A 25,708-nucleotide genomic window follows, 5' to 3' on the forward strand; every position below is an offset into this window, starting at 1 on the left:
ATAGTAGTTTCATCTGGTTTCAAAAAGTGTGTTATCCAATTTTAGACCGCAACGACTTGACCGAGCGACGATGGGACAAAGATCTTCACTTTTGATTGGCTTGCCAACCGTGCAGCGAGCAGTAGTTGTGCATCATCGGAATGTTTATTCTGGAGCATAAGAAGTGAGGGAAGCTGACGACACTGGATGCTCATGATTTGCATGTCATCAATATTTGATCGAGTTCGCGCCACAGAACGGAAGCTCCGGAAGCTCATAAGCGGAATAATATTACAATATTGTCTATGTCTGCGCAGCAAAAGACAACTCTGGAGCTTAGACTGATGAGTTTTTGTTTTATTCCATTCCGTAATGGAGAAGCTTGTTTTTTTCTTCTTCTGTGCATTTGAAATAGAAACCAAATGTCTGCTAACACACAAAAAAAAAAAAAAAAAAATAGAAGGTAAAGGTAGAACCCGTAACGAGAACTGTTCCTTTTAACTCCCATTTGCTGTGCTCCCTTCCGGTTGGGAGGGGAAGGTTTTTCCGGTGTTGGTGAGTCAAGTCTTGATGAATGTCAATAAAAGTGATGAAAAGCGAGAACGCGCGGTTGTGAGGAGAGAATAAAAAAATCGTCCACGCAGGGAAAATGGCGCTTGGAAGACACAGGGGCCGGTTGGCGTCCCACGACCAGTAAGTATGGCATCGAACGTGACTGTGTTGTCTGATGAGCTCTTGGGCGGTGGAGGGGATGTTCTTGCAATTGCTTGCAACCTTTTTGAAGGAAAAAAATCAGCATCCGACTATTAACATCCGGTACAGCACGAAGATACTAGTTAGTGCGTGTCGTACGTTTTTTTTTCGCTCTTCCGCTTTAGCTCTAGCATTCTTAAAAAGTGAATGTTTGTTTTAGGGCGAAATAAGGTAGCAGTTTATTTGTAAGTTCATATCGAGGGGGGAAGAACTGCTACAATATTAGGAAAAATCAATTCGTCTTGTGATTCCTCGCATGCATTTTCGTTTGCTCTCGATCGATCGATGACAGCGTCCAGACAATCAAATTTCACCACCCCTAGACATGGTTGATGGTTCCTTATAGTCCCCAGGGGAGGGAAAGGGCTCGACAAGGCCAAATGAACTAGCAGTTAGTTGATAAATAATAAAAAAGAAAACCCCCTGCACTCGTGATGCGTAGTTTTTGGTTACAGATGGAGCTAAAAAGGTATAAAGCAACGCGTTTTTAAAGCAAAAATAGTATAAAAGTCTTTTTGATATGCGAATTGCATAGTTTGTGAGTCGAATGTGAGTCGAACAGCCTAAAAGTATGCAATATGCGTTTCAATAACTAAGACAACTAAGGCAATAAGTAAAATGTCCTTGTTGACAACGGATTGGCATTCCTTAATGGGATGTTATGCAGTGTTTTGCTGTTTCAAAAAAGTGTTTGTGAGTTTTATAACATTTTGAACGCAGCTATTGTATCTTGTGACAGACGAAATAGATGCACTTTGTTATTAAAGAATTAAACCGATGGATTTCTATATTGTAGTTTATTTGGACCATTATTATTATATGGAGTTATTGCCACTAGTTGTCCTACCATGTCAGCAAGACAATTTTGGACGAAAGCCGCTTTTACACACAATTAGTGTGCCTCAAAACATTCAAGAAGATAAGTAATTGTACCTTTTTTGCTAGGAGAACAATAAAAAGCACCAACATATCTGTTGTACTTTTTTCTCAAGGTTGCTGTTGCTGTTACTGCAATCTCTTACTTACACATTTTTATAGCACTTCAGCCTTTCTTGCTGCGGCGTGAGCACTCCCGAGGATGCAAAAGTTTAATGACTGGTGCTCGTTTAGTGCCCAATTTATGAAGGCCAGTCAGACACAGCACAAAATTTCATAATTTGCGCTGCTACGCTACAAGAACTAGAACCAGGTTTTTTTGGGGAAGCTAACATTGTTTTTTTTGGTGGATTGTGGGTGAGCCCCGTTTTTGTTGTGAATTAAAAACGTGACCGGTGCGTAAAGGTTAAGGCCTAAATTAAGTTTATACACCGTATCATGTCTTGGATTGAGAACAAAATAAAAAACCCACAAAAATATAAAGCAAGAACATGCCCGAGTACAGGTTGTTTTCGTAGTAGGAATTCGACCTTCGCCAATCACCACGAAGCAACGAAAAAGGATAAAGCCCTGTGTCTGCAGCTTATCCTAAGGTTATTCCGTTGACATTCACGTACTTTGTTAATGTCTTGCCATACTTGCGACGTGGCCATCGGGTCATGCTCGTAAACACGGTGGTTGGGGGATAGATCCCGGCCGCAATAAGTTCGCAACCCTACTTTTTACAATAACAATGTGACGTCAACTTTCCCGCTGTTGATGAGAAGCTTTCGGGAACTATTTCGACAGGCCAGCAGGGCACTAGAACCTTTTCCTCCGATTTTATGTCTCAAGTTTGGGACGTTTGGGAAGATTTGAGGTCGCTTCACTGTTTCCCTAATGTTTGTACCTCTTGTACACCGAGCGGAAACGAGTTTCGCCGGCCCGATCCCCTTTACACTCGGAAGCCAATAAAGCAGCTCAACCTGCAATCGTAAATCAAACCGTTAACACGTTTCTGGCACGTGTGTCCTTAGAGCTTGAGAGACGTTTTTCTTTCTTTTGGAATGGTTGGTTCCCCTTGTTTGGGTTGGCTTCAAACAACGGTACAGTACGGGAGCAAGATGTAGGCTTTAACCAGTGCCAGCTTTATGACCTTGCTTGGACCTGAATCTGGTGGTGCTAAAGCTGGCCAGGCCGGAAGTAACCCGTAAACAATACGATTCCGTTCCATGTAGCGTCGTGTCTGCGTTTTTTTGTGTGTGCTTTCATTTGTCATGTATCCTTTTCAAGGGCTGGTTTTGTTGCCAATTCTTTCCCTCTGTACGGCCAATCCTGGTGGAGCAGTGTACAGATAAGGCACGATGAAAAGAATTATGTCTTTTCTTCGGTAAGAGAGGGCAACGCAACGGAAATAAATTCGTGTGTTGTGGGCAAAAGGGACGCTAGACGTGTTAGTTTCTTCGATGCTGAAAGAAAGGCATCTAGAAAGCTTGACAAATATCAAACTATACAAATATCAAAATTGAGACCGTTTTGTACAGCGAGATGCATACTTTTAGGCGGTTTTTTGCATGGCAAAGTATAAAGTATGCAATCTGAGTGACAAACCTCAAAATTGTCTCAGAAAATCATAGAACTATGTCCTCAAAGCCAGTCTACAGGTTAGTGAGAGTAGTTCGTACTATTTTTATGCTCCCATTTGACCCTCTCATCCTTACGCATTGACCGTCTTTTGGTGCGTCTTTTGGCACGCTCGTGCCCGAGATCCGATCGGGATGCCGGAAGGTGCTTTCGGCTGCCAATCAAACGCCCATATGTCATAGGAAATTATGTCCTAATTGCATGTAAATGTAACATAACATCCACACCAGCAGCGTCCCGGTTGCGTGCGAAGGTTCCGGAACCGCGTGCACTTCACCCTTGGCAGCCCGCGGGGTGTTAATGCGAAACGAAGAAGGTTGAACACAAAACGCCCACACAAGCAGAAGTAGATTATGGGCGGGTAGGTGTGTGTGCTCCCGTTTTTGCAAAAAGTTAAGAGTGTCGGAAAACGGATGTTTTGTTGTGGATTTCTTTTCTTGGAAGGGTGTAGCGCAGCGTTCGAAGCGTCGGTTCATTTAATTACCACAAACTATAGCAGGGAAATTTGAGCACAGGCGAGAAAAAGGGATGAAAAAAGTGTGCTTCTTGGGATTGCATGATGAGGGATAAATGTTTGGTCGGGGAAAAATGGTGCAGCAGAAGGTGTGCCTCTTACAGCAGCCTTATTGGTGGCTGGCAACAGATGGTCTTATTATTATATTATTTACTGTTCATTTTCCCGTTCAAAGACAAGGAAATGTGATGGAACGGAAGGTAGGATGGTCTTAAATTTATCTACAAGTGCTAAGTAAACATAGGGCGGATATTGTAGAAGAAAGAACAAAGGTGTTGTGTAACGATTGTAATAATAATAATGATAATCTACAACGAAGGCTCAGCTGATTCATGAAAACAATATAGTGTTGGAATGTTTCTTTGATATGGGGTAATTAAAAGACACATGGGGAAGACACGTATACAAGAGACATATAGAAAAAGAGGTGTAATTGTGCGAGTACCAGTGTTTAGGTAAGCAATGGTGCAGAGCCTGTGATTTTGGGACCCTTCTGTACGACAACACAGCGGTAGATTTAGTTAATGGTGTAAAACGCCTGAAAGTATGCACTACATTTCGTTTTAATGTAGTGTGTTTCGTGTTTGACGTTAATTTAACCTGATTTAATCAAAGTTAGAAGATGAGTTGATATTTGTTATCTTTCATAAAAGCAACAAAACAATGAACAAGTTTTGAAAAGCACCTGTAATTATCTGCGCTACTTTTAGATGGTGTATTGATTGCATACTGTCAGGCGAATTTTCTGAAAGTACCAATAGAGTAAAAAGACAAAAAGCTTTTTTTTAACAGAAAAAAATGCATTTTGAACCTTTTATATCCTTACTTATACTATGTTGAACCACTTACACTAGCTTTCATGCTAAAACCAGCTGTATAAATTACACAATGACGAATGATTCAATCAACGTATCTTCTTGCAAGGGTATGAGGCAAAAGTTTTCAAACTGTCGCGACATCCATGATCCATGAGAGAGAAAGTTTGGCGACAGTAAACATGTATATATTTCTTGCCATTTCCACTCGGTATTATTTTTGTTATTTATAGTGTGAGCGTTGCTGATAAATTCGTTCTCCAGTCATCCTCAGTCTATTTTCTATTAGATAAGTTTAGTGATGAAACGATAGAAAATGCGCCCTTGAAAATAAATTACTGCTAATTCATTAAATATGTTAACAAGAGAGATAATTTAGAAATAAAATCATGTCTTGGAAATGTATTCATTTCATGTCACAAATTATGTTGTTGATGATAACTAAACCTCGATGAAGGCCGATTGCCAGCGTCTCCAGCTTAACCTGGGCTTAACCTAACGTTAGTAACCTAACGTAACTTAAAATGTAACATAACACAACTTTTTCGATCATAAACAATGTTTTAATTAGTACAAACACGATCGATAAATGTAGTTTGCTGTGTTTGTGTGTGTTTTGCATACAACTTTCTTGTTCAACAAAACAAACAAACATGGCTTTTGCCAATACTGTCGTACCATTCGGAGCGCTGCTCACTATACGCAAGCAGGCCTACTTTATACCCGAAACAACTTGCTGCCCCCTTTGCTAAGATGCAAATAAAAGTCTCCTTTGGGAGACGAACCTTACCTCGAGCGCCCCAACAATGATTCGTATATTCAACTCACAACGGGAACACGGGCAGAACCTTCCCGTTATGCAAATCAGTATCGATTTTCAATTCCAAATCTAAGCCAAATTGAAGCCTCCCCTATTTTTCTGACCCTCAAAAGCGGTAGCGCAAAACAGGCAACGTCTAGTAGAAGCTTCTGTTCCCCCCCTTTTTTGCTAGGAAGTGTAGCTTTAAGACGTCGCTTGGAAAACTTACCACCAACGAAGCAGTAGTTCGACAGCCGTGTAGAGCTCCACAGCACAGCGAGTGGCAAGGTTTTGATAAAGAAACATTGCCATTCGGTCGGCCGGATAAGGCCATTTTTGATTGCGTACAGTGTAGGCATTTCATGGCGTTGCCCACGAAGGGGACAGCTCCCAAAGTACCGCCCGTGTCCGTGGTTTCGTCTCGAAGAGGCAGCAGAAAATGCAATCCATTTCCACCCCTCTGCCAGCCATTTGAAAGATGGTGCTCTGCTGGAACGATATGATGCTGGGTATGAAGGGAGAAGAAAGCAATTGCAACCGATGGAATGGGCAGCTTCCCTACGCTACTAATAAAAGGGCGAAGCAAATATTTTGCACCCAGAGTTTTTCACTTCAATTGTACTTCGGGGGTTTTTATGAGAAATGCTCTCACGTCCAAGAAAGTGGTCGTTGCGAGGCCCGACACCTCCCCGTTCTTGGTTGCCGAAAATCTAAAGGTTATTGGTTCCGAAGGGGCAGCTTTTAAAGTTTATGTTTATTCGCTTTTTTCCCGCTACCTTAGTTTCCGGTAGGGCAAGACGTCGGGCAAGACAATAAAAAAAAAATGCCCGCCACAAAACACTGCTGCTGCTGCTTCCTGAGGGCTGGGACAAATGTGTTGTGTGGCGGCAAATCAGCAACAGCCGGTGCATGTTTGGTAGTGATAAAGTTGAAAGTGAATGTTATTCGACAGCAACCGCGCTCACCAAGCATCTGGGTGGGTCGCCACTGGGGAGCAGTTTCTTCTGGCGGAAATCCAGGTCCCAGCTTAGCTTTTGGAAGGGAACACATACAACATACAACTAGCAGTCTCAAGAAACGGAACGACACATTACACTCCGTCCTGTGCTTGTTGGTGGCTAATTTTTGCAACATTTGTCTTTGGACGACTCTTTCCTGTTTGTCCTTACGACAAACGAGCTATTACAGGAATAAAATGTACTGCCCTTTCGGGCGGTTGTTGTCGTGCAACCGGAACATGGGGGTATCGTCTTGCGCGAGCCAACCGGATGGACTGCCTTGAAGCGAATTTGAATATTTGCAATAAAATGTATCCGACCGTTTTCGCTGCAAAAGTCGCTTGTTGCCGAGAGCGCCAGAAGGGTCCGATGTAAGCACAGCTCGGTCAGCTGGCATGATGGCACGCCAGGTCAATGGATATTCCGGACTGCTGAATGCTCCCGCTGCGAAAGATAGGACAAAGGACCGGAAAATTATGTATATTTGCTTTTACCTTATCGCACTGTTTTCATAAATATTAAACTAGAATTTATTGGAGCGTTTTCAGCGCTGACGTACCGAGAGCACAGCCCGGATGAGTGGGTTCGGCTAACGGTGGGCTAATGGAAGCACCGTTGGTGGTCAACTCGCGCGCGAATCGTCGGCTACGGAAGGGGCAAATCGCTGCAGAGTAATTATTGGAGAAATATAGCATCGTGCAATGGGCAAAGTGGAATGTTTTGTGTTGCAGTCAAATTAGACACCGGTAATGGTGCTTTTGAAGCAGCAAAATGTTTAATTAATGGAAAGTTATTTTGTGTTTTTTTTTGGAAATGTAGGAGAATAGTCTGTTTTGGTGCTATTTAGTGTCGTTTCCATTTGAAGTTTCGATGTCTGCTATTTTGATGTTTCAGTGTAAGTTATCTTTGATTTATCTTTTTTTTATTCAGAAGAGACGCTCTGAAAGAGTCGTTTATGAATTTTCAATTTTATACCAAATGTTATATAAAATTTATAATAAATGTTCCATTCTTATGATCCAATCATTTAAAGTGATCATGTTTTCTTGTTAAATGTATCAAATCAATTAAAAATTTGCTTTATTAAAGGGATTAATATGCTTAATTACTATGAACGTGAAGACTTTACCATATTAACAAGGAAAAAATGTATAATTTTGGCCTTACTCTCTTTTTTTTGCCACTAAACTTTTTAAAACACAATCTGTTTCCTTGCGTCTCGAACAGTTCTTGAGTTTTAGGAGCCAAAATGTATGCAATGCAGATTTTTGTTATTTCTGAAATGAAGGCAATTAATTCTAGAAAATAACAAAAACTGGAGTTGCATACATTTAGGCACTCGTAAGACTCAGCACACGAGAACAAATTCTTCACATATTATTGCCAACAAGTTTTGACCAGTGTTGCGTTCAAAAATTTCCTCCACTAACATTTCATTGTGTGCAGCAGTCGATTCCGGCCGGCATGTTAACATGTTTGATCGCGCACCGTAGCCCGCGTCCATAGCATAGGGTCGATGCAAAACGGGTGAATGGGTGCGCTTTCAGCCGGTTCCATTCAGCCATGCATATCCGCTCGTTTGCTTCCTTTTAACGTAGTTTGCCCAAGGACATTGCGTTATTGGCAGGGCGGCGGTTTGAAAGAGCTCGTAGATGAAACGCCTGTGGGGGAAAGAGGTTAAGACTGGCAGTCGGTTCAGACGAGACGACGAGTTCGGTCGAGTTCATTGGTGCCGTGCATTGCTGGGAACGTGCAACGTGTTTCATATTTGTTCTTTCAATTGAATCTTTAGAGCTTTTATTTTAACTACTAACATACGTAGACGTACGTTGGCATTTTCCTCGAACGTACGACGTAGCCCATATACCCAGGCTAAAAACCCCGTAGGGCTAACGTCTTCTCGATCCGTTGGCAGAAAAGCCGTAACGTCAAGTTCATTACACTGTCGAACAAAAAAGAGAGAAAAAGGAATCGCGGGTAAAGCAACCGAGCAAGAGTACGCGACGGCGTTTGTCGCATTTTAATACAATAAATCTTACGCGTTTTCCACCATTATAAGGACAGTGTCAAACGGGTGGATGGAGGCGGCATTCAGGATGGCAGTAGTAATTTTCCGCCTTTCGACACCGTCAGTGGCGTGGAGCCCGACACCATCCAATGAGAGGCCTCTTAATTAACAATAATTTAGGAAGTATCACCCAAATGGAAAGTCAGCCGGAATGGGACCATTGGAGCCTAGAAACAGTTTCCAGTTGCTCCAGCTTCACGCCACACCAGGCAAATGGTACGGACGATGGTGCGTGTTTCGGATGTTTGGGATGGTTGGAGCTCGTTGTGCTTCAATGACCATTAAGATCATCTACAAACGATAAGCATGGCGCGTCTCCGTGTCACCGAACTACCGAACACTGCGTACAGGCTTTAAAGTGTTGGAGGTTTTACGCCTGCCAATAGGCAAAAGGCGCTTTCACTCGCCCAGTGGTGTAGCGCCTGCCAATAGGCAACGCTTTCACTCTCCAAAGGGCCCGCTGACGATGATGATGGCACGGTAGTGGTTAGCATCGAAGCGTGACTCGTGCTGCCTGCCTGGATCACTGTTGGAATTTTGGGGTAGATTTCTTTAAGGTTTAAATTGGGAGGAAAATTTTTAATGGTTCAATATAACGCCAGCATTTTTGGGGGAACGATTGGGAGGTTGGATCGGTCGGATCATCTTGTTTCTGTCAATGCCGCGCGATGGTGGAATCAAACGGCTGTGGAATGTTTGTGGAGGCCCCGGGATTGAAGGCACAGTCACGGTTCACGTCAGCATGGAGGAAGGATCCATTGAAAGCCGTGTTTGGCAAGAGGTTAGCATTGTTTGGCAGCTCCAATCTACGAAATTCCCGACGCTGGTTTTGCAAGCAGAGTGCGGCGGAGTGTCGTTGTTTCTCGCTTTCGGTCGTGGCTTTTTGAATCGAAAATCGATAGCAAATTGGTTCGCTGTCTGCACCAATTCGGGTGTACAGGCGTTCTCAGCTAGAAGCTGCCGTTTTCTCTAGGAAACATTTTAAAGTTTGCCCATTATCGGATATGATGCTCTGTGTGTATGCGCGCGTGCTCTAGCGGGATGGGCGCGGAGGTAAATTGAATTTCGTGGCAAATGTATTTAAGAAATAAAGCTAAACAACTCACAACGCATCAACCCCACTGTAGGATAATGCGGTAGCACTTGGGGTTTTTTGGGGGGAGAAGAAGCACTTTACTCCACGTTGATGTGTTCTCGGAGCTCCAAAATGGTACGGTTTAGGTCGTTTACCGTTGTTTGGGAAGTTGTGCTAAATGCTGCCGCATGGCCGTTTGGATTTGTTATCGGTTTAGCGGAATCCTAACCATGATCAAAAAAACTCAGAAAAAAGGCCTTATGTTCATGAAGCTTCATGTTTTTATCACTTTTTGGGCATTGAATACCACATCTGGCTGGGAATCAATCGTCAAACGGGAAGCGATTTCAGCAGGAAGTTCCCCAATTTCTGTTGAGTTCCCTTTGGGAGTTCTCCCCCGGGGGAATAGTCAATTTTTCGCAATTTAATTAATTCTATTGCTCTCAGCACAACTTCCCCGGCAAGCTTTGCTGCTTGGTTCGATTGCGCGTGGATGAAGTTTCTCCAATATTTTGCTAACAATTCTTACATTCCCGAAAGGTAATGTGATGTGTTGGGGATGTGTGTCTGCAGGCAAACCTCCCTCGAATGTGGAATGAAAACTTGGAGCACCGAAATAATACAGAGGGTCCAATGAGTGTCTGTGTGTGTTGATGATGATGATGTTCCGGCCTCTCAATGTCAGTGATATGTTTACGAGCTATTTGAACGAGCCTCCCTGTCCCGAGAATCGAGAATCGAACAAATATTGACTCATCCTCGCGCACAATCGACATTTGGCAATATTCCAAACCCTGAAAGGGAAAGGGCCAGGGAGGAGAGCTGATGGACCATTACGATGATGAGATCTCAATGCCGGTTTTCTGCTGTTGCCCTTTACGGTGCTGCTGCTGATGATGATGATGTGGGCTGTGCTGTTGTTCGGAGTTGTTGGATTCGTAAATGTAATGCCTGGTGCGGTTTGTTGTTGGTTCTGTTTGGGGAAGAAACGTTTAGGACGCAATGGATGAGGAGGATGATATTGGAATGTTTGCTAATGCATGACGCATGGAACCCCAGTAACCCCAGGCCCAGAGAATGAGAGCCCACCGAGCGAATCGAAAGGCAAATAAGTGAAAGGATGCTTGAAATTTTCACACCTACGGGTACATATTCTACATGGCAGTGCAGTGGTATGTGAGGACCATCAGCAAACAACTCCAACCAAACGCCAACGATCACGCCCAGGATGCAGGAGCGCGCTCGTGTAAGTGTGGCACAAAAGTTTGCTCCATTTCGTTAGAGTATTTGATTTGATTTTCATAAGCCGGTGGGGTTGGATCGGGTAATGGGGAAGAATTTGCCGCCGCATATCACACAAAAGTCCTGCTCGCATGTCGACTGGCGTCAACTGAACCGTTCCCTGCGGTACCAAGGTGCGGTGTTGGGGTTTTATCGAGCGTTTGATTAGTTAAATAAATATCGAACCATTTACGTCCTTCGCTGTACGCAGTTTTCTCCCCTTCCTGAGGTCTTCTCTCGTTCCCTTGAGCATCCTCGATATGTGTCTGGCTTTTGATTGGCTTCATGTGGTTTGCAGTGTGCGAGATGTGTCTTTGGTATGTCGCAATGACGATCCCACTCCAAGGATGGTAGGATCTAAGTGTTGAGGTCAGCATTAGATTTAAACCAAGCTTGACCGTTGACGGTAAGGGTTTTGCATTGCAGTAACCAAACTGCAGATGTAGAGACTAGTGATGGGAAAAATGAAGTTTTCCTTGGAAGCGATTCTGGATAATAGGTTCAGAATCAGTTTCCGGAATTAGTCCTTGAATTCGGCTCTGGAATCGGAATCAGTTTTGGATTTGACTCCGGAATCAAAATTGGTTCCGGAATCGAAATTGGCTCTCGAATCAGAATTAGCTTCGAAATCGGAGTCGGTTTTGGCATCTCCTTGAGAAAGGACGTTTGGATCCAATGATGCTACATACTGATTGCAGCAAAGAATCAAAATTTATTTGTAAACGATTCATTCTCATGGAGATTCCTAGACTAATTTCACTCCTGAAACTTCTTATTGCAATTTAAGAACTGATTCGGATTCCGGAGCTAATTACAATTCTGGAGTCAATTCTGGCTCTGTTACATGAACAACTTTCATTTTCCTAAGTCGGCTCCGATTCCGGAGTCGATTCTAATTACGTAACCTGTTCCAATTCCGGAATAAATTCTGGATACAACTCCGGAGTAGGCTCTGGACTCAACTCTGGAATCGACTCCAGATTTGATTCCGAACATGGAATTGGAATCGGGTAGGTTCGATTCCGAGCTCCCACCACTAGGAGAGACAAATCGATCTGTTTCGTCGGAATTGATGGGATCTGGAAGGCTTTCTTGGAAGACAGAAACAGCTGTGTCGGTAAAAGCTTGTGATGGATTTGGGGTTTTGCATTTTTACCCATTGCAGCGCATGGATGTGGAGGGACCAATGTAGGACCCGTCCTTAATGGTTATCCATTTCATTGGTTCGATACATTGCTGTATCGAGGTGGTTGGAACTCTTTTGGCTTTCGGTTTGTGTCCAGTGAGACAAAAAAAATTATGATGTCCAAAAGGGATGTCCATTTTCTGTTCTTTTCTGTCCGAAAATGTACCACTACAAACGATCATTGCATCCATGTGACATACCCATTCATAATTGATGAGCAACCACCACCGGCTGGTGATGACTTGTGCTTTGCGCTTGTTTCGGAAGATTCGACCCTTGCAGCGTTGCATCATTTCTAATAATGTTTCAATGACAAACGATGGATTGCATAATTTATCCACCAGTTTGGGTAAGGGAAGTACCAGCAATGTGTTTTTGGACCAGGGAGGTTTTCATGGTCACGCCATTTCATCATTAGCTTTCTTAGTAGAGTGAATAGTAAAGCGAGTGATACTTGTTTGTAAAATATGTTTTAATCGAGTCATACGCGCTCATTGTCAAGGGTTGAGTCCTTGTTGTTGTTAGTTTTATCCATTCTCCATACTGTTTGCTTCTGTGTGTATATATTTTGATGACTCGTTTATCATAACCATGATGCTTCTTTTATCCACCGTTCCCCAATTCCACAAGGGACACAAAAATTACACTCCTATCACAACACAAACTCAATCAAACATCAATGTTTTTGCATCAAGTGCGGCTCCCCCTTTTTCTATTGCAAAAACACACACACAAAATCCCACATGATGGCCAGTTATGGCGTTATGGCGCAACTGTTCTGCTGCATTGGCTGCATTGGTTAGATGGATTGGATCGGACGAGAGGCAAGCGAAAAACAAGCACACAAGAGTGCTTGGACACACCAAATCCAATCATAGATGGCTTAGTTGCTATGTAGAGCTCGGTCGTGAGATGCACGTGATGCCTGCGGGGTTTCGGTTTCGGTAGTAAATCACATCAATTTGATCAGGATCGTATGAGCGGAAAAAGCGTCACATTCGCTGTGGTAAAGTAAAGTGAAGAAGCTGAAAAAAAAAACACACGCATGGACAGTAAAACAAAATAAATATGTTTTCGCTATTGGGAGAGTACAACAAGTTTTCCGGGGAAGGCTCTAGGGAACGGTGGTAATAGTTCCGGGCATAGAACAAAGTGTAGGATAATGTTCTCGAACGCACTAACAGCACTAAATAATTCACGTGTTTTATACGCTTTTTTTTGCATTCATCCCGCACAGGTTCCACTAGCAGGCTGGCGAACCGACCGACACCATCGACCGCAGCCCGGGACGCAATGCTGGGCAAGCTGAAAATGGCGGACAAGCAGAAGTACTCGGCACAGGAGACGATACAGGTGAGAATAATTAATGGGTGGTGTATTAATTTAAACAAGCTAGAGCAAACTAGAAAGAGGAACCGGGAGGCTGGGGACTGTAACGCACGCATATAATAATCCTGTCATTCCCAAGCTATCATTTATCCACCGCCACTTTCGCTTGATTTGTATGGGAGTGTGAGAGGTCAATTCATCCCATGACAGAACGGTAGGTCGGCCAGGAATCTCCCGTTCGCTCCCAACTCGAACCGAGCAATTGAACCAAAGAATATTAAATAGCAAACAAATGGGACAACAGGCCTATTGAATCCAAATGGTGGGGTCAATTTACAAATCACCTCATCAGTTGGTTCGCCTTCTGTCAACAAACGACGTTGATGAAGGTTGACGGTGAATAGAAATTGTAAATTAATTATCCGAAAATGATTCATCTCGGTTTTTGCATTCCCATGTTGGGGAGTGGGGAAAAAGGACTCCCGTTTGTGTGAGAGATGGAGCGCAGAAACAGGGTCGCTTCTGTATACAAACGGAGTCGATTTTTCCCTTCCCGATTGTCCAAATGGCATTATTGACATTTACTGGCAGGAAAGGTAATTTCGCCCTTGAGTGCATTTAATAGGGGACTATAATTTCATATTTACTTTCAATAAGCTGTTTCGAAGCGAAGGTGCATGTTTGCTGCTGATAGAGTCACTTCTGTGCATAGGAAACTGGAACAGGAATAGGATCGTTGTAGGCAAAGATAAACAGTGCAATGCTCTGAGACGATGTCTGCATTGTAATAGAGTATTTTGCTGGAGTTGCATGTTCGAACTGTTAGAAAGACGCACAGGTGGCATTTTTGTCCATAAGCAAACTAAAAATTCGTATTAGAGGTTATTGTAGCGTGATAGCTTTATAACTAAAAATGTTTGTAATAAGGATTGCATACTTTTAGGCTAATATTGGTGTAATGGTTACTTGGTGTATAAACACGCCTTAATCTATGCATTTGACAAAACAAACAGTGCTTGTTTGAACCTTTTTGCCAGCTCTCTAGACTCCAGTTAACCAGGTTCGTCGCATGCACATTCTTGAGATGAACGTTTTGCTGCACTACTATCTGCAACATTGCGTTTCTAGTTCCGAAACGATTGGACTGCTGTAACCAAGTGTATAATTGCATTCTCTCCTACCCAAGAATCCGTGATCTGTTGGTTTTTCATTTCAATCCCTACAAAGAACAACGTTCCAGAGCGAACAGAAGTACGGAAATGGATGGGATGTGTTCTTCTAGCCTTTTCCTCTCTTCTGGCCGCCCACATTCCACTGCACATTCAAACCTGTACCGGCAGTGAGCGAGTTTGGGACGCTCAAAAACTAACCTATTGGAAAGCAGAAGACTCCTGCTGCACTCTGTTTGCCCTTTCGGTTAGTTACCGTACCGTGCAGAGTGAACTCGAATGACTCGAGCATCCAGTGGCATCAGTGCGAGAGTACAAATCCCCGGTAGTGAGGGGATGTAAATTTATAGCCATGTCCCCGAAGTTGATGGTACCGGGAGTTCGCTTTCGAACACCGAGGCTGTTGAAGCGCCCTCTGGAAGGATCAACCATCTTTTGGTGGTCGTTGTGTTGCTGCTCGCCGGAACAGGGTTTTAGTGTTTTTCTGGGTGGTGTAAATTTGTCACTCACACTACCACGCAGCCAGGGGTAGTGTGGTAGAGAGTTAAGTAGAAAGAAAAGGCCCATCACTAGCATTGACATTCCGTTTGTAGGAAAAAAAACAACTATTGATTGGGACGAGTTTGCTGTGTTTGGCAGATTTTTCATCCTTTCGTTGTTGGTTGGTTGGTGGCGGAATGTTTCCGACGGTTAGTGTGCAGCAAGGGGAGTGTTAAAATAAATTATGTCCCTCAATCCCACGAGAGAGCCTTCCCTCTCTCTGTTGTTGGATTGATAGTGTTAATGGGTCGTTTGGTGAGATCGTTTACTATGGGAAAGCACATTACCCGAGATGGAGGCGAATTCTTTGAAGGTCATTTGAATTAGTTGCTACAAATAATGACTTGTTTTCCGGTAACGAGTTGAACGTTGAAGTAATGGTAAAAAGTTATTGCTACTTGAATAAATTATGTCAACTTAAAGCGGTGTAGTTTTGTAAGATTCTTTCCAAATATTTATTGTGCACCCAAAATTTGAGATATTTTTTGCCTCTAGGAAATTGAAAATAAATACTATAAATAACTAACAAAACCTTCACTTCCGCTGTCATTTTCAATTGGCTGCAACCGTTCTCAAAAGGCAAAATTTCTTAGGTTTGTGGAGGTTTCTTTTCAAACTGCAAGGGCAAAAACCAGCGTAAAAACCGCTCCCGGCGGCCAGCAGCGATTATGAAAAGATTAAGCTCCATTTGACAGATGTGAATTTATGACTCTGAGTTTTTTTTTTATGAAGCAAAGGAAGAGGAAATAGCATACAGCATTGCGAAAATATTGTTGCAATTTTAGTAGAGTTTATTTTTGTTGGGGGCCACAAAGATATAGCCCCCGAAAGCAGGCAAAGCTATGATGACGAGAAAATAAATTTTCTTTTCGTTCTTCTTCGGTCGTTCCGGCGGGTTTCCTTTGGCTCGCTTTTGCCCTGAAGCTTTGCAGTATGAAGTGACGAACGGATGTTTTTTCGCCTCGTCGTCCCCCTTTCGGTTGTTCCATATCCTTTCGGCTTGCCTGTCTGTATCCGAGCTCACCTGAAGTTGACCCGAACGGCCGTGTGGCAGCCCCTAAGCCTGTGTGAATGGAGACGAATGATCTAGGCGACGGTATGTGTCTCAAATTTTCCCTTCCTTCGCAGTTCATACGTGCAGTGTGTGTGTGTTTTTTTTTTTGCTTTGAGGAGGTACGGTTTGTTTATACATTGAATTTAAATTGCCTTCATTGTCCTTTGCCCTCAACACGATGAGGTAAGCTGTATCGTGCGGTGCGGGGAACAGGCGAATGATTTTCCTTTTTTCACCCCACACGTTCAACCCCAAATACAGGGTAAATCTCGGGAGGTTGGTGGAAAAATGCGAAATACCGTGCATCGCATCGTAAGCGACGAACCGGGGCTTGCAGGGAAAGCGACGGAATCTGAACGGCAAAGCTAAACTGCTGAACGATGTACAGTGTTTTTCCCCTGCGTTGGCACAGCGTGGGAGCGGAAGGGAGAGCGGAAAGTGAAAATTTCAACCCAATATTTCATCGTTCCGTATCCTGAGTTTGGAGGGAAAACTTCCTCTAGGCATCAATTTACTCCCTCCCTCTCTTGGCAGCACTGGCCCGGGAAGCATGGAAATAAATAAATTAGCTACATATATTATGCATTTATGTGGAACGGAGGGAAAACACCTCACAAACCATCGGAAAAGGTTCGGGGATATTTGGGATGATGATTACTCCCCAAAAGCAAAACTGGCTTAAGTGGTGGGATGGTGTAGTATATGTAAAAAATATGTCAAGGAAAAGTATCGACTTTTACAGCGTAAGTCAACGGGTTCCATCTGGGGATTTTTCGTGGAAAACTGTTGGTCAGCTACTGATCCGTTTTCTGTCACCAAGGCAGTGAGTGTCACCGTGAAATGAATTGAAAAATGAACCGTAAAAGGCTGCTCCATTTGGTGCTAGGGCAGAGGATTTGCTGAAGCAAGTAGATTTAAATACAAATGGGCAACTGTTTTCATCCGCATGCAATGTTCTCCACTATCAAATAAGGAGAATGGAACATTGAGATACGTAGCTAAAGCTAAGCGCATTACGGAAACAGAAACATGGAGACAAAACATCGATCGATTCCGGTTCCGGTTACAACAAAAAGAGATTCAACGTGGTGTTGTACACTTGCTGACTCGATAAAGTTAACCTTCAGACAATGTTTCCTTCTCGCTGACGTTTCGGAGTTGCTTTGTTCCGGTTTTTTGGGGCCTGTAGTAAGTTAAGGATACACATGTTTGTACTGTTTCGCTGATAAGCTGATGTTAATCCCTAAATAAGGCGTATTTGTGTTTCAATTGCATACATTTGGGCGTTGTTCTTTTTTTAAAGCGCCTGAAAGTATGCTATGAAGCATACATTGTGTTAAATATGATTTCAAATCTACTTATCTCATTTAATAAACTCTTCGTCGCCTGGGATGTATTGAAAAACTTTCGAGCTCGAACAACTTCTACACCTCGCTGAATAGATCCAGTTACGCGTAGACGCAAATGTTGCTCGCTGTTCCTGTGAAATTGCTCCGTTTTCTTTAACATGCAACGTGACAATGGAATGGCGGGAAAATTTGAAAAGACACAAAGCCATGTCAGAGGTACACAGTTTTGGAAATTGACTCCATTCCTGCTGAGGAGTACACTTGTTACATCTCCTCTTCACTGGGAAATGAGGATCTCCCACTGGAGTAAAGAAAACAAGCAACATTATTCAAGACCCATAAAATTTGCATAGTAATGAAGTTTAAAAATTTGAGCAACATGACACGATGACGATGATAATGGGCAAGCTCTCATGCTCTGGGTAGAATGTTCCGAATGATGGCTGTACGGGAAGAAGATGTTGTAATGCGTTGGCCCGTCAATTGTGTTGTGTTCGACTTTTCATCCCGGGGAGGAAATGTAAACAAATTCGTGTGCAGACCCGTCTGTATTCTTGCTGAACGATTAGTTTCGCCAACGTTTTGTTGGTGTATGATTAGCATCAATGAGATATTATGAAGTTACTGTTCCAGCTGAATGAATATCCAGTGTAGAAGAATGGTAAGGCAGCTCCAAATTTGTTTTGTAATCTTGGTTTTGGGTTTGTTTATGAAACCTCGGTTTACCTTAAATTGCATAAAACACTTCACGATAAATTGAGTTCTTTGTCTTTTTCTGGTTTGGCTCAATACTGTGAAGAATGGTAAATGAATGCTAATCACTCCTCACCCGAGCACCCACAGGTGGGATCAAGAATGTGCGGTAAAGACAGAGCTTCGCTTCATTTTCATGCCAACGTTTGTGCTTGAGAATGAAAAGCGGAGATTAGTCCCGTAGTTGAGTCCATTATCGCGCTGGGTGACATGCTGAAGGTGTCCTAAGTAGGGATCACAAAGATCAAATCCCACGATCCCTTTTTGCTGGTGACGTTGGATTAATGTATAACTCTAGATTTTGAGGTTACTTTTAGGTCTGTTTGGGATGGAACGGACTAGATGAACCGTGGGTCTGTTAATGGAATTTCTTTCTGCACCGTCATTAATTGGTGTTTGCTCTTTAGTTGAAAGTCAACATTTTTGGGTTGTTTTGTTGAGTCAATGTAGTAAAGTCTATGCAGCTTATTTGAAGACTCAGAGATTATTTGAGGATTTTTAGTTTGCTTGAAGTATTTTAACCGAAATACTACATTCATTCTATAATTTTTGGTTTGTTAAATAGCACAAATAATCCTGATAAGAAAACCAAGTATTCAGAATTGCCTACATTTAGGCGATTTTATATGCAAATTATAGAAGCAATGTCAAACCTTTTGTAGCAAACTATATTTAAATGATTACAATTGTACAAACTTGTTGAAATTGTGCCTTGAATAAATCAACAAGCTCAGTTTTCTTGATTGGATAATATTTCGTATGGATCGAGCCCTCTTCTAGAACTCAACCGAAACAAAACGAATAATAAAACATACCTCCCGTTACCTGTGCTCCCCGCGCCTAGCTTCGTTTCTAATCTTAAGCAAACAGCTCTTGATTACGCATATCGTGATTACAATTAATTACGCCCCTTTCCTTCTAATGACTAAATTGCTCCAAAGCAATCGTTTTCGTTCGCGCGTGCCGGGCGGAAAGAACCACCTCGTTCGACGAAACGGTTCTCTCCAGCTCTCCATTTACTACTGTTTGGAGTGGAAAGTGTATAAATGGGTATGAAATTGCATCAGCAACAACAGCAACGACACGAAGCATGATGTATCCCGTTACGGGTAAAAGCATCTCAATTTGTGACAACGTCAGCGAACCACGTCAGCCACGATTGCCATTACCCACACAGCCAGTGTGTTGTGTTGCCAGAAAGGCTTGTTTTACGACGAGCCCGTGCGCGGATTTCTTTCATCAAGATAAGCAATTCACCTCAATTGCTTATCTTTCAGTTCGCTCCGTCTGAAGGACTGAAGGACTACACACACACGCTTGCACTTACGAGGCTCCTTGGTGGGCTTACCACTTTTGTAATTGAATTAAAAGATGTAATCTCTTTCCGGGCCCTGGTTTTGTTTGGGTTGGTTTGGGTTGTGTTTGTTAACTTCATGGTGCTGCTGTTCAAGCTTTGCATGAATGTTGTCCCTTTTCTTAGTGTAATTTTAAAGTACACTCCACTTGCTGCGTTGAACAACTTTACCGGCGACAGGCAAATTGCACAGACAGTCGAAATTTAGCTCATTTTCATGTAGACGTCTGCGATATAGCGTGCTGCAGTTAGGCAAAACGGTTCACTTTCTCACTGTTTTCCATCCTCCCAGAATGTCTTCGTGAGCGTTGTTTTTTTGTCGAACATTTAAAGTCACTTTTCCGTGGGTGATTCCGAGCAAAGGAAGCAGGAAGACTTTCCCTGTCTTTGCTCAAAAGTACACCAGAGCGCAGAGGTAGTGGCAATGTCTTCTAAACTTTCCGTTGCAAATCGGCAGCCTGGAGGAAACCACAAACGCATAAACATACACCGTACTGAAGGGGAAGGTAGAGACGGTAACACAGAGACGATTCAGTTGCGTTGTTAGTAACGCAAAACTGTAGCAGAAGCTGCAGGGGCTATGAGAAGCCGGGTAGGTTTCCCAACAAGGATACATTTTGGGAGGAACTAATTTATTTCTCCACTGGAAGGGTCTTGCGACAATGAAATCGGATGGCATCTTGGTGTCGCGTAAGATGCTGCTGCTTTCAGGTTTGTTGCCCGTGGAATTTCTGGGCAGATGGCACCACTGTAGGTCGAATTCCTACGGTTGCATAATATCGAAATAATGACTCCATTTTCTTGTTTCCGAGGGGACCTTTTGGTTGGGAAGATGCTTTCCCAGGTTTGCTTTGGAAAAATCGTGCCCATTAGCGTTTGAGAGCAGGTAGCAGGAAAATTGGGCAAGACAAGTGTAGGCACCAATGAATCTTTGCAAGAAGAACAGTATCCAAGAAACTATTACTACTGAAAACAACTGAGCGCACTGAGAGCTACCTGGCTGCTTCTAGTTCAGGCGCAGGTGTTGTTAGAGAAATACTTAGAAAACTGGAAGGAGACTAATTTCTGCTTGGAGAGTGTCACTAGAGACGTTATCATGACATGACAACGAGTGCGTATATATCACCGGAAAGAGGAAAAAAAACCCCAACATTAAAGCAACTCGAACCTTTTCCGGCAGCTTCTAGCGTCCCTTTTCGATGAGGCTCTCGCGTAAATGACAGTACGAATCATAATAAAATAATTGCAAACATCCTTTTTCACGCGTTTTTCACCGTTGGAAAGCTGGTGGAAAGCAAGGGGCACCAGCAAAAACGGGTTCGCTTTGGGTTAGCTCCCACGAGAGTACACAGTCGGGCGGGAAAATTATAGGAAATATGACTCGCAACTCGAATGCAAAAGGAGGGTTTTTGTTGGCACTGTTTTCCGAGCAAAAAACACCTTCTCACCTTCACTTTGCCCATTCTGAACTTCCCTTTTAGCGCGGGAGAAAGGTTAGGCTGCGCTTGTTGCCAATGTGGCTCCCCGAGTTTCTCGTAACGGGTGAGCCGGGCGTGTAGAAAGCGGCGCTTTTTGTGAGTGTGTTTTTTATTATTATATTTTTGCACGACATGTCTTTTATTGGGTGGAAAGTGGATGTGCGCAAACACCCGTGGAGGAAACAAACGTATCGCCGGGAAAAGTGTTGAGCGACGAGAAGAGTGGTGTTGCACTAGTGAGCTGGAAAAGTGCGGGCAAATTCGAGGCTTGAAACTGGTGGCATGCCTACCCCCACCTAACCCTTTACCGAGTACAACGCGTTTAGGTGCTGGAGGGACAAGGGCTTTGTTTCATGTTAGGTTGCTAATAAAAACGGTACCGATCGGTGTTTGGGCTGCGAGTTTGAGATGGTTTGGGTTGTATTGCCGTATGATCAAGCACGCTTTTATGTTTGTGTGCGCTATAGAAACACCACATCCTCCACAGTCACGTCCTAATGGGGTTGGTGGTAGACGGGAAGGTTGCACAGTACCAGTTTTAATTAAACCCGAGTGTTCCAGCGCACTCATATTTGGGTTATGAACACGGCAAAATTACGGACAAAGTTTCACCATGGAAAGCTTTTTGGAAAAGTGGTGTGAATAAAAAAGAGGTAATGCACTGAAAAATGGCAAGCACTCGCTATGGTTGCCGACGAGTTGAAACTAATTTGTGTGGATTAAAGTTAAAGGGCTTAATCAACAGTTTAACACACACATGGGTCGATCTCCGATGGGTTGAGTTAGCGTGCAGTGGAATTAAAAATTGAATTGAATGTTGTAACTATTGCGAATGATTTAACGAAAAGGAGTGGATTGCACTATACGTGTGTTGACGCCTAAATGTAGACTATGCGACCATAATATTAAAGGATAACTTTTTATAACTACATTTTAATTGCTTATAAATGGCTATGTTGTAGGAACTTTATTTAACCTTTGATTTTTTGCTAGGCTCTTACTTCTTGTAGGTATTCTTATTGAGGTATCGAATTTTATGATGTATCTGCTACTATCCTGAAAAATATAGTCTATATTTAGGCGCGTTTATTAAGTTCAAAATTACCAGTAGCATAGTTTATCAAAGTGAGTGATTTTTTAAATGAAACCATAATTTTTCAGATCCCAAACCTCAACGAAGGGATCACTGCGCTGAATAATGCATCACGAAACTGCACCCTCTGGTCGAGTTGGCGATAAAATATTAACCACTGACAAAGTACATCGTACCAAACTGCTGGTGGTGGATTCACTTGGCCAAGGGGCTAGTTAAGAGCTGGGCAGGTTGTGTATGTTTCTTTTTTCATCCATCCCAAAATTCTCCACCGTCAGTTTAAGTTGAGAAGCTCTTGCGCGTGCAGCGATTATATATTATTCAAAATAGTGAAAAGAACGCGAAAACTCCACATGATGCTTCTACTAGTGCTGCTGCTGCTGCTGCTGCTACTACACACAAGCAATAAGAGCGCTTCGCTTGAGTGTCTGAGGTTTTTCTCGGTGCAGAAGTAATGCAAATTCGATTATCCTTCGTGGGAAAGTGTTCGACCGGTTAGTGTCTGAGTGGTAAATGGTGAAAATCACTTTTCCTTTTTTTTGGGAAGCAGGCAAAGCGTAAAAAGCGGTAACAGACACCCACATTGCGTCTAGTTGGTGTTTGATAAGATGATGTTCCGTTTGGTTCTTTCATATTTTTTTTACTTTCGCTTCAAAGGCACTTGGCTTTTTTGCGCTCTACCACCAAGAGTACGTCCTTGCGGCGAGTCAAAATAAATAAAGTTAGCAATTCATCATAAATCTTGACCAAACAAAACACCAAAAACCGAGGGATGCTTTTGATGATTAAGAAGTGCCGAACAGCGGCAAGGTTGCAGGCACAGAGGGGGCAAAGAAAATTCCTGAGGAAATTGGAAATGTTTTTTTTGTTTGTTTGCTTGTGGCAACCCCTCGCCACAAATGGAGTAAATAGTATGACTAGCAGTCTAGGAGCGATAATGTGGTAAAGCTGCACAAAAAAAGAATTTTATAAAAAAATGGTTTGCAAGAAAACAACATGAAACACAAAATATGAAGAGCATAAAAATGTAATGATCAGCTCCACGCTGGTAATGTAGCGGATGATTTTTTTCAATTTTTTGTGTGAAATATCGTTCCCTTCTTAAGTTTGAGTCCAGATTTCTAATGGAGAAAAATGGGCCTATGCTTTGGTGTATGCAGCTGGAACACAGAATCAACGGAGAGGAGTGGGCGATTTTTAATGGCAAAATGTAATCTGACCGGGTGAGGCCGTTTTACAGCTTAAGAAGAAACAAAAAGAGCACAAGCGTAAATTAAGAGGAAATTAATCATGAGTTAATTTAACCACAAGGATGTTGTTAGAAACTAACAAAGAAACCGAATTTTTTAGGCTTAGGCGTGGTGCCAAAAAATTAGTTTTTATTTTATGCGTTTTGTGGCTTGTTGTCTCGGCGAGTTCGTTTTGCTGAAAAGGGCCGAAACTGCCGTTCGTTCCCTATTTAAACTATTTTTGTCCTATCCGCGATGCGCTTGGCTGACAGTTCGGCGGAACCCTACAACGGTTACAACATTGTCCCCCGAGCGAGACGCTTTTGATCTAGATCGCTTGTATTGTCGTCTCGCTGCTGTTTCAACTGTCAGCCACGCACTGTCAGCCTTGTTTACTTTCCGCTATGGAAAACGTGGTCGCGATCGACTATTCCCGTAACACAGTCTGCGGTTTTGTGGTAAGTACTATTTCCTTTTCTAAATCTAAAACGGCTATTTTGTGCGCAGGTCTTACGTACGTTCCGCAACCCGTATCAACGGTGGCCTGCCTAACTTGCCCGTCCTTTGCATGTACGACAGAGGTCACACGTCCTTTGGGCCAAGAGTTGCGAGGGAGGGTGTTATCGACTACGATCACGACGTCCCCTTCCTGGATAGGTTGCACCGGCTGGAACCACTTCGTCCGACGAGTTAGCGTTGGTAAGTACTCGGCCACCCACTTTCTCCAGAATATATCGGCATTTAGTTGAGCAGCTTTCCAACCCGATTGCACGGCGGCTGGTCCCTCACACGGCGGAATAGGTGGTTTGCTTCCGTTCGAACTCCCCAATAGCAGGTGGTTTGGGGTGATCGGTCCGGACATCTCGTTATCCAGTGGCACATACGTCAACGGTCTGGAATTAAGAATAAGTTCTATCTCTGTGAATGTTGAACCAAGTACCTCGTCTGTCGGCCGCCGTGGCAGGTCGAGTTTGCCCAGCACCGTTTTTACTGAACGAACGAGCCGCTCCCAGCACCCTCCGAAATGTGGGGCTCCCGGCGGGTTGAAGGTCCACTTTAGGTTCGGTCCGCAAAACTCAACCATCAGCTTCTCATGGTCGACCAGTTTTAGCGCCTCATCCAGTTCACGCGACGCTCCGACGAAGTTGGTCCCTCGGTCACTGATGATCTCTAGCGGTGATCCGCGCCTGGCTATAAATCTACGGATAGCCATAATGCACGACGCTGTGTTGAGGGAATGTGCTATCTCTAGGTGTACAGCTCTGGTCGTTAGGCAGGTGAATATCACGCCCCATCGTTTCTCTACTCGCCTCCCGACTGCTACGAGGAACGGCCCGAAATAGTCCACACCTGTGAATGAGAAGGATGGCCGACCAATTGCCAATCGTTGTCGAGGTATATTTCCCATCCGTGGAGGATCTGGACGTGCGTTTTTCACCTTGCACCATTGGCACAATCTTCTTACTCGACGGTATTCCCCTAGTAATCTTGGTATGTAGTATTTCGACCGCAATTCGTTTATCACAGTACTGTGGTTGCCGTGCTTGTATTTTTCGTGGTACTCCTGCATCAGCAAATACGTACCGCGGTGGTTGCCAGGAAGAATGATCGGAGTGCGAGTTTGTTCGTCAATGTCTGCGCACTCGGAAAGCCGTCCCCCGAGTCTAAGAACTCCGCGACTGTCGACTATGGGAGAGAGTTTATAGATAGGGCTATTTTTATCAATCGCTTTCTTCCATGGGTGAGTTTTCCGGATCGGTCTGCGAAGACACTCGATCTCACGCGCATAAGCTTCACGCTGAATGGCTCGATAAAGGGCGGCTTCCGCTTCTGCCAGCTCCTCCTGAACGAGTGGTCCCTTTCTTGCGGCGTCCTTAGCTAAGCAACGTCGTGTGTTCATGACGAAGCGGATGACAAAACCAATCGAACGTAGGACGCGCTTCCATCTCGAGAAACGATCGAACAGGATGAATTGTTCAATAACGCGGTGAACACTTACTTGCTTCCTTATTTCTTCCGTCGTGTCTTTCGCAGGTGTGTCATTTGCTGGCCATTCTGGCTCCGATTTCCAAAGAAAGGGGGGTCCACGAAACCATCGACTGCTCTGTGATAGGTCCGGGACTTGAGTCCACTTAGTGCCGTCGTCCGCAACGTTAAGCTTCGTCGGGATCCACCTCCATTGCTCGACGTTTGTCATTTCAAGGAGTTCGCCAATACGGAACGCTACAAACTGATGGTATCGGCGAGAATCGGACTGTAGCCAGCTTAACACATTACGGGAATCTGTCCAGAAGATCGTCCGATTTACAGATATCCTGTGGCTTTGACAAATGGTGTTAGCTAATCTGGCTCCGATGACCGCTGCTTGTAGCTCGAGTCTGGGAATAGATAAG

The 25,708-nt window shown here is 43.6% G+C and overlaps 1 protein-coding gene across 2 annotated transcripts in view; it reads left to right on the forward strand.

Annotated features, from left to right (window-relative positions):
• Window positions 1-25,708, forward strand: part of LOC120904793 (protein sickie) — a 347,597-nt gene that overhangs the window by 62,457 nt on the left and 259,432 nt on the right. For both annotated transcript variants that reach the window (XM_040315143.1, XM_040315144.1), the window contains exon 3: window positions 13,205-13,320. In XM_040315143.1, coding sequence (XP_040171077.1) covers window positions 13,261-13,320 — 60 coding nt within the window. In that variant the 5' untranslated portion in view covers window positions 13,205-13,260. The remainder of the gene's footprint in view (window positions 1-13,204; window positions 13,321-25,708) is intronic.

The sequence above is a fragment of the Anopheles arabiensis genome, chromosome 3 (assembly GCF_016920715.1).
Source record: "Anopheles arabiensis isolate DONGOLA chromosome 3, AaraD3, whole genome shotgun sequence".
Lineage (NCBI taxonomy): Eukaryota > Metazoa > Arthropoda > Insecta > Diptera > Culicidae > Anopheles > Anopheles arabiensis.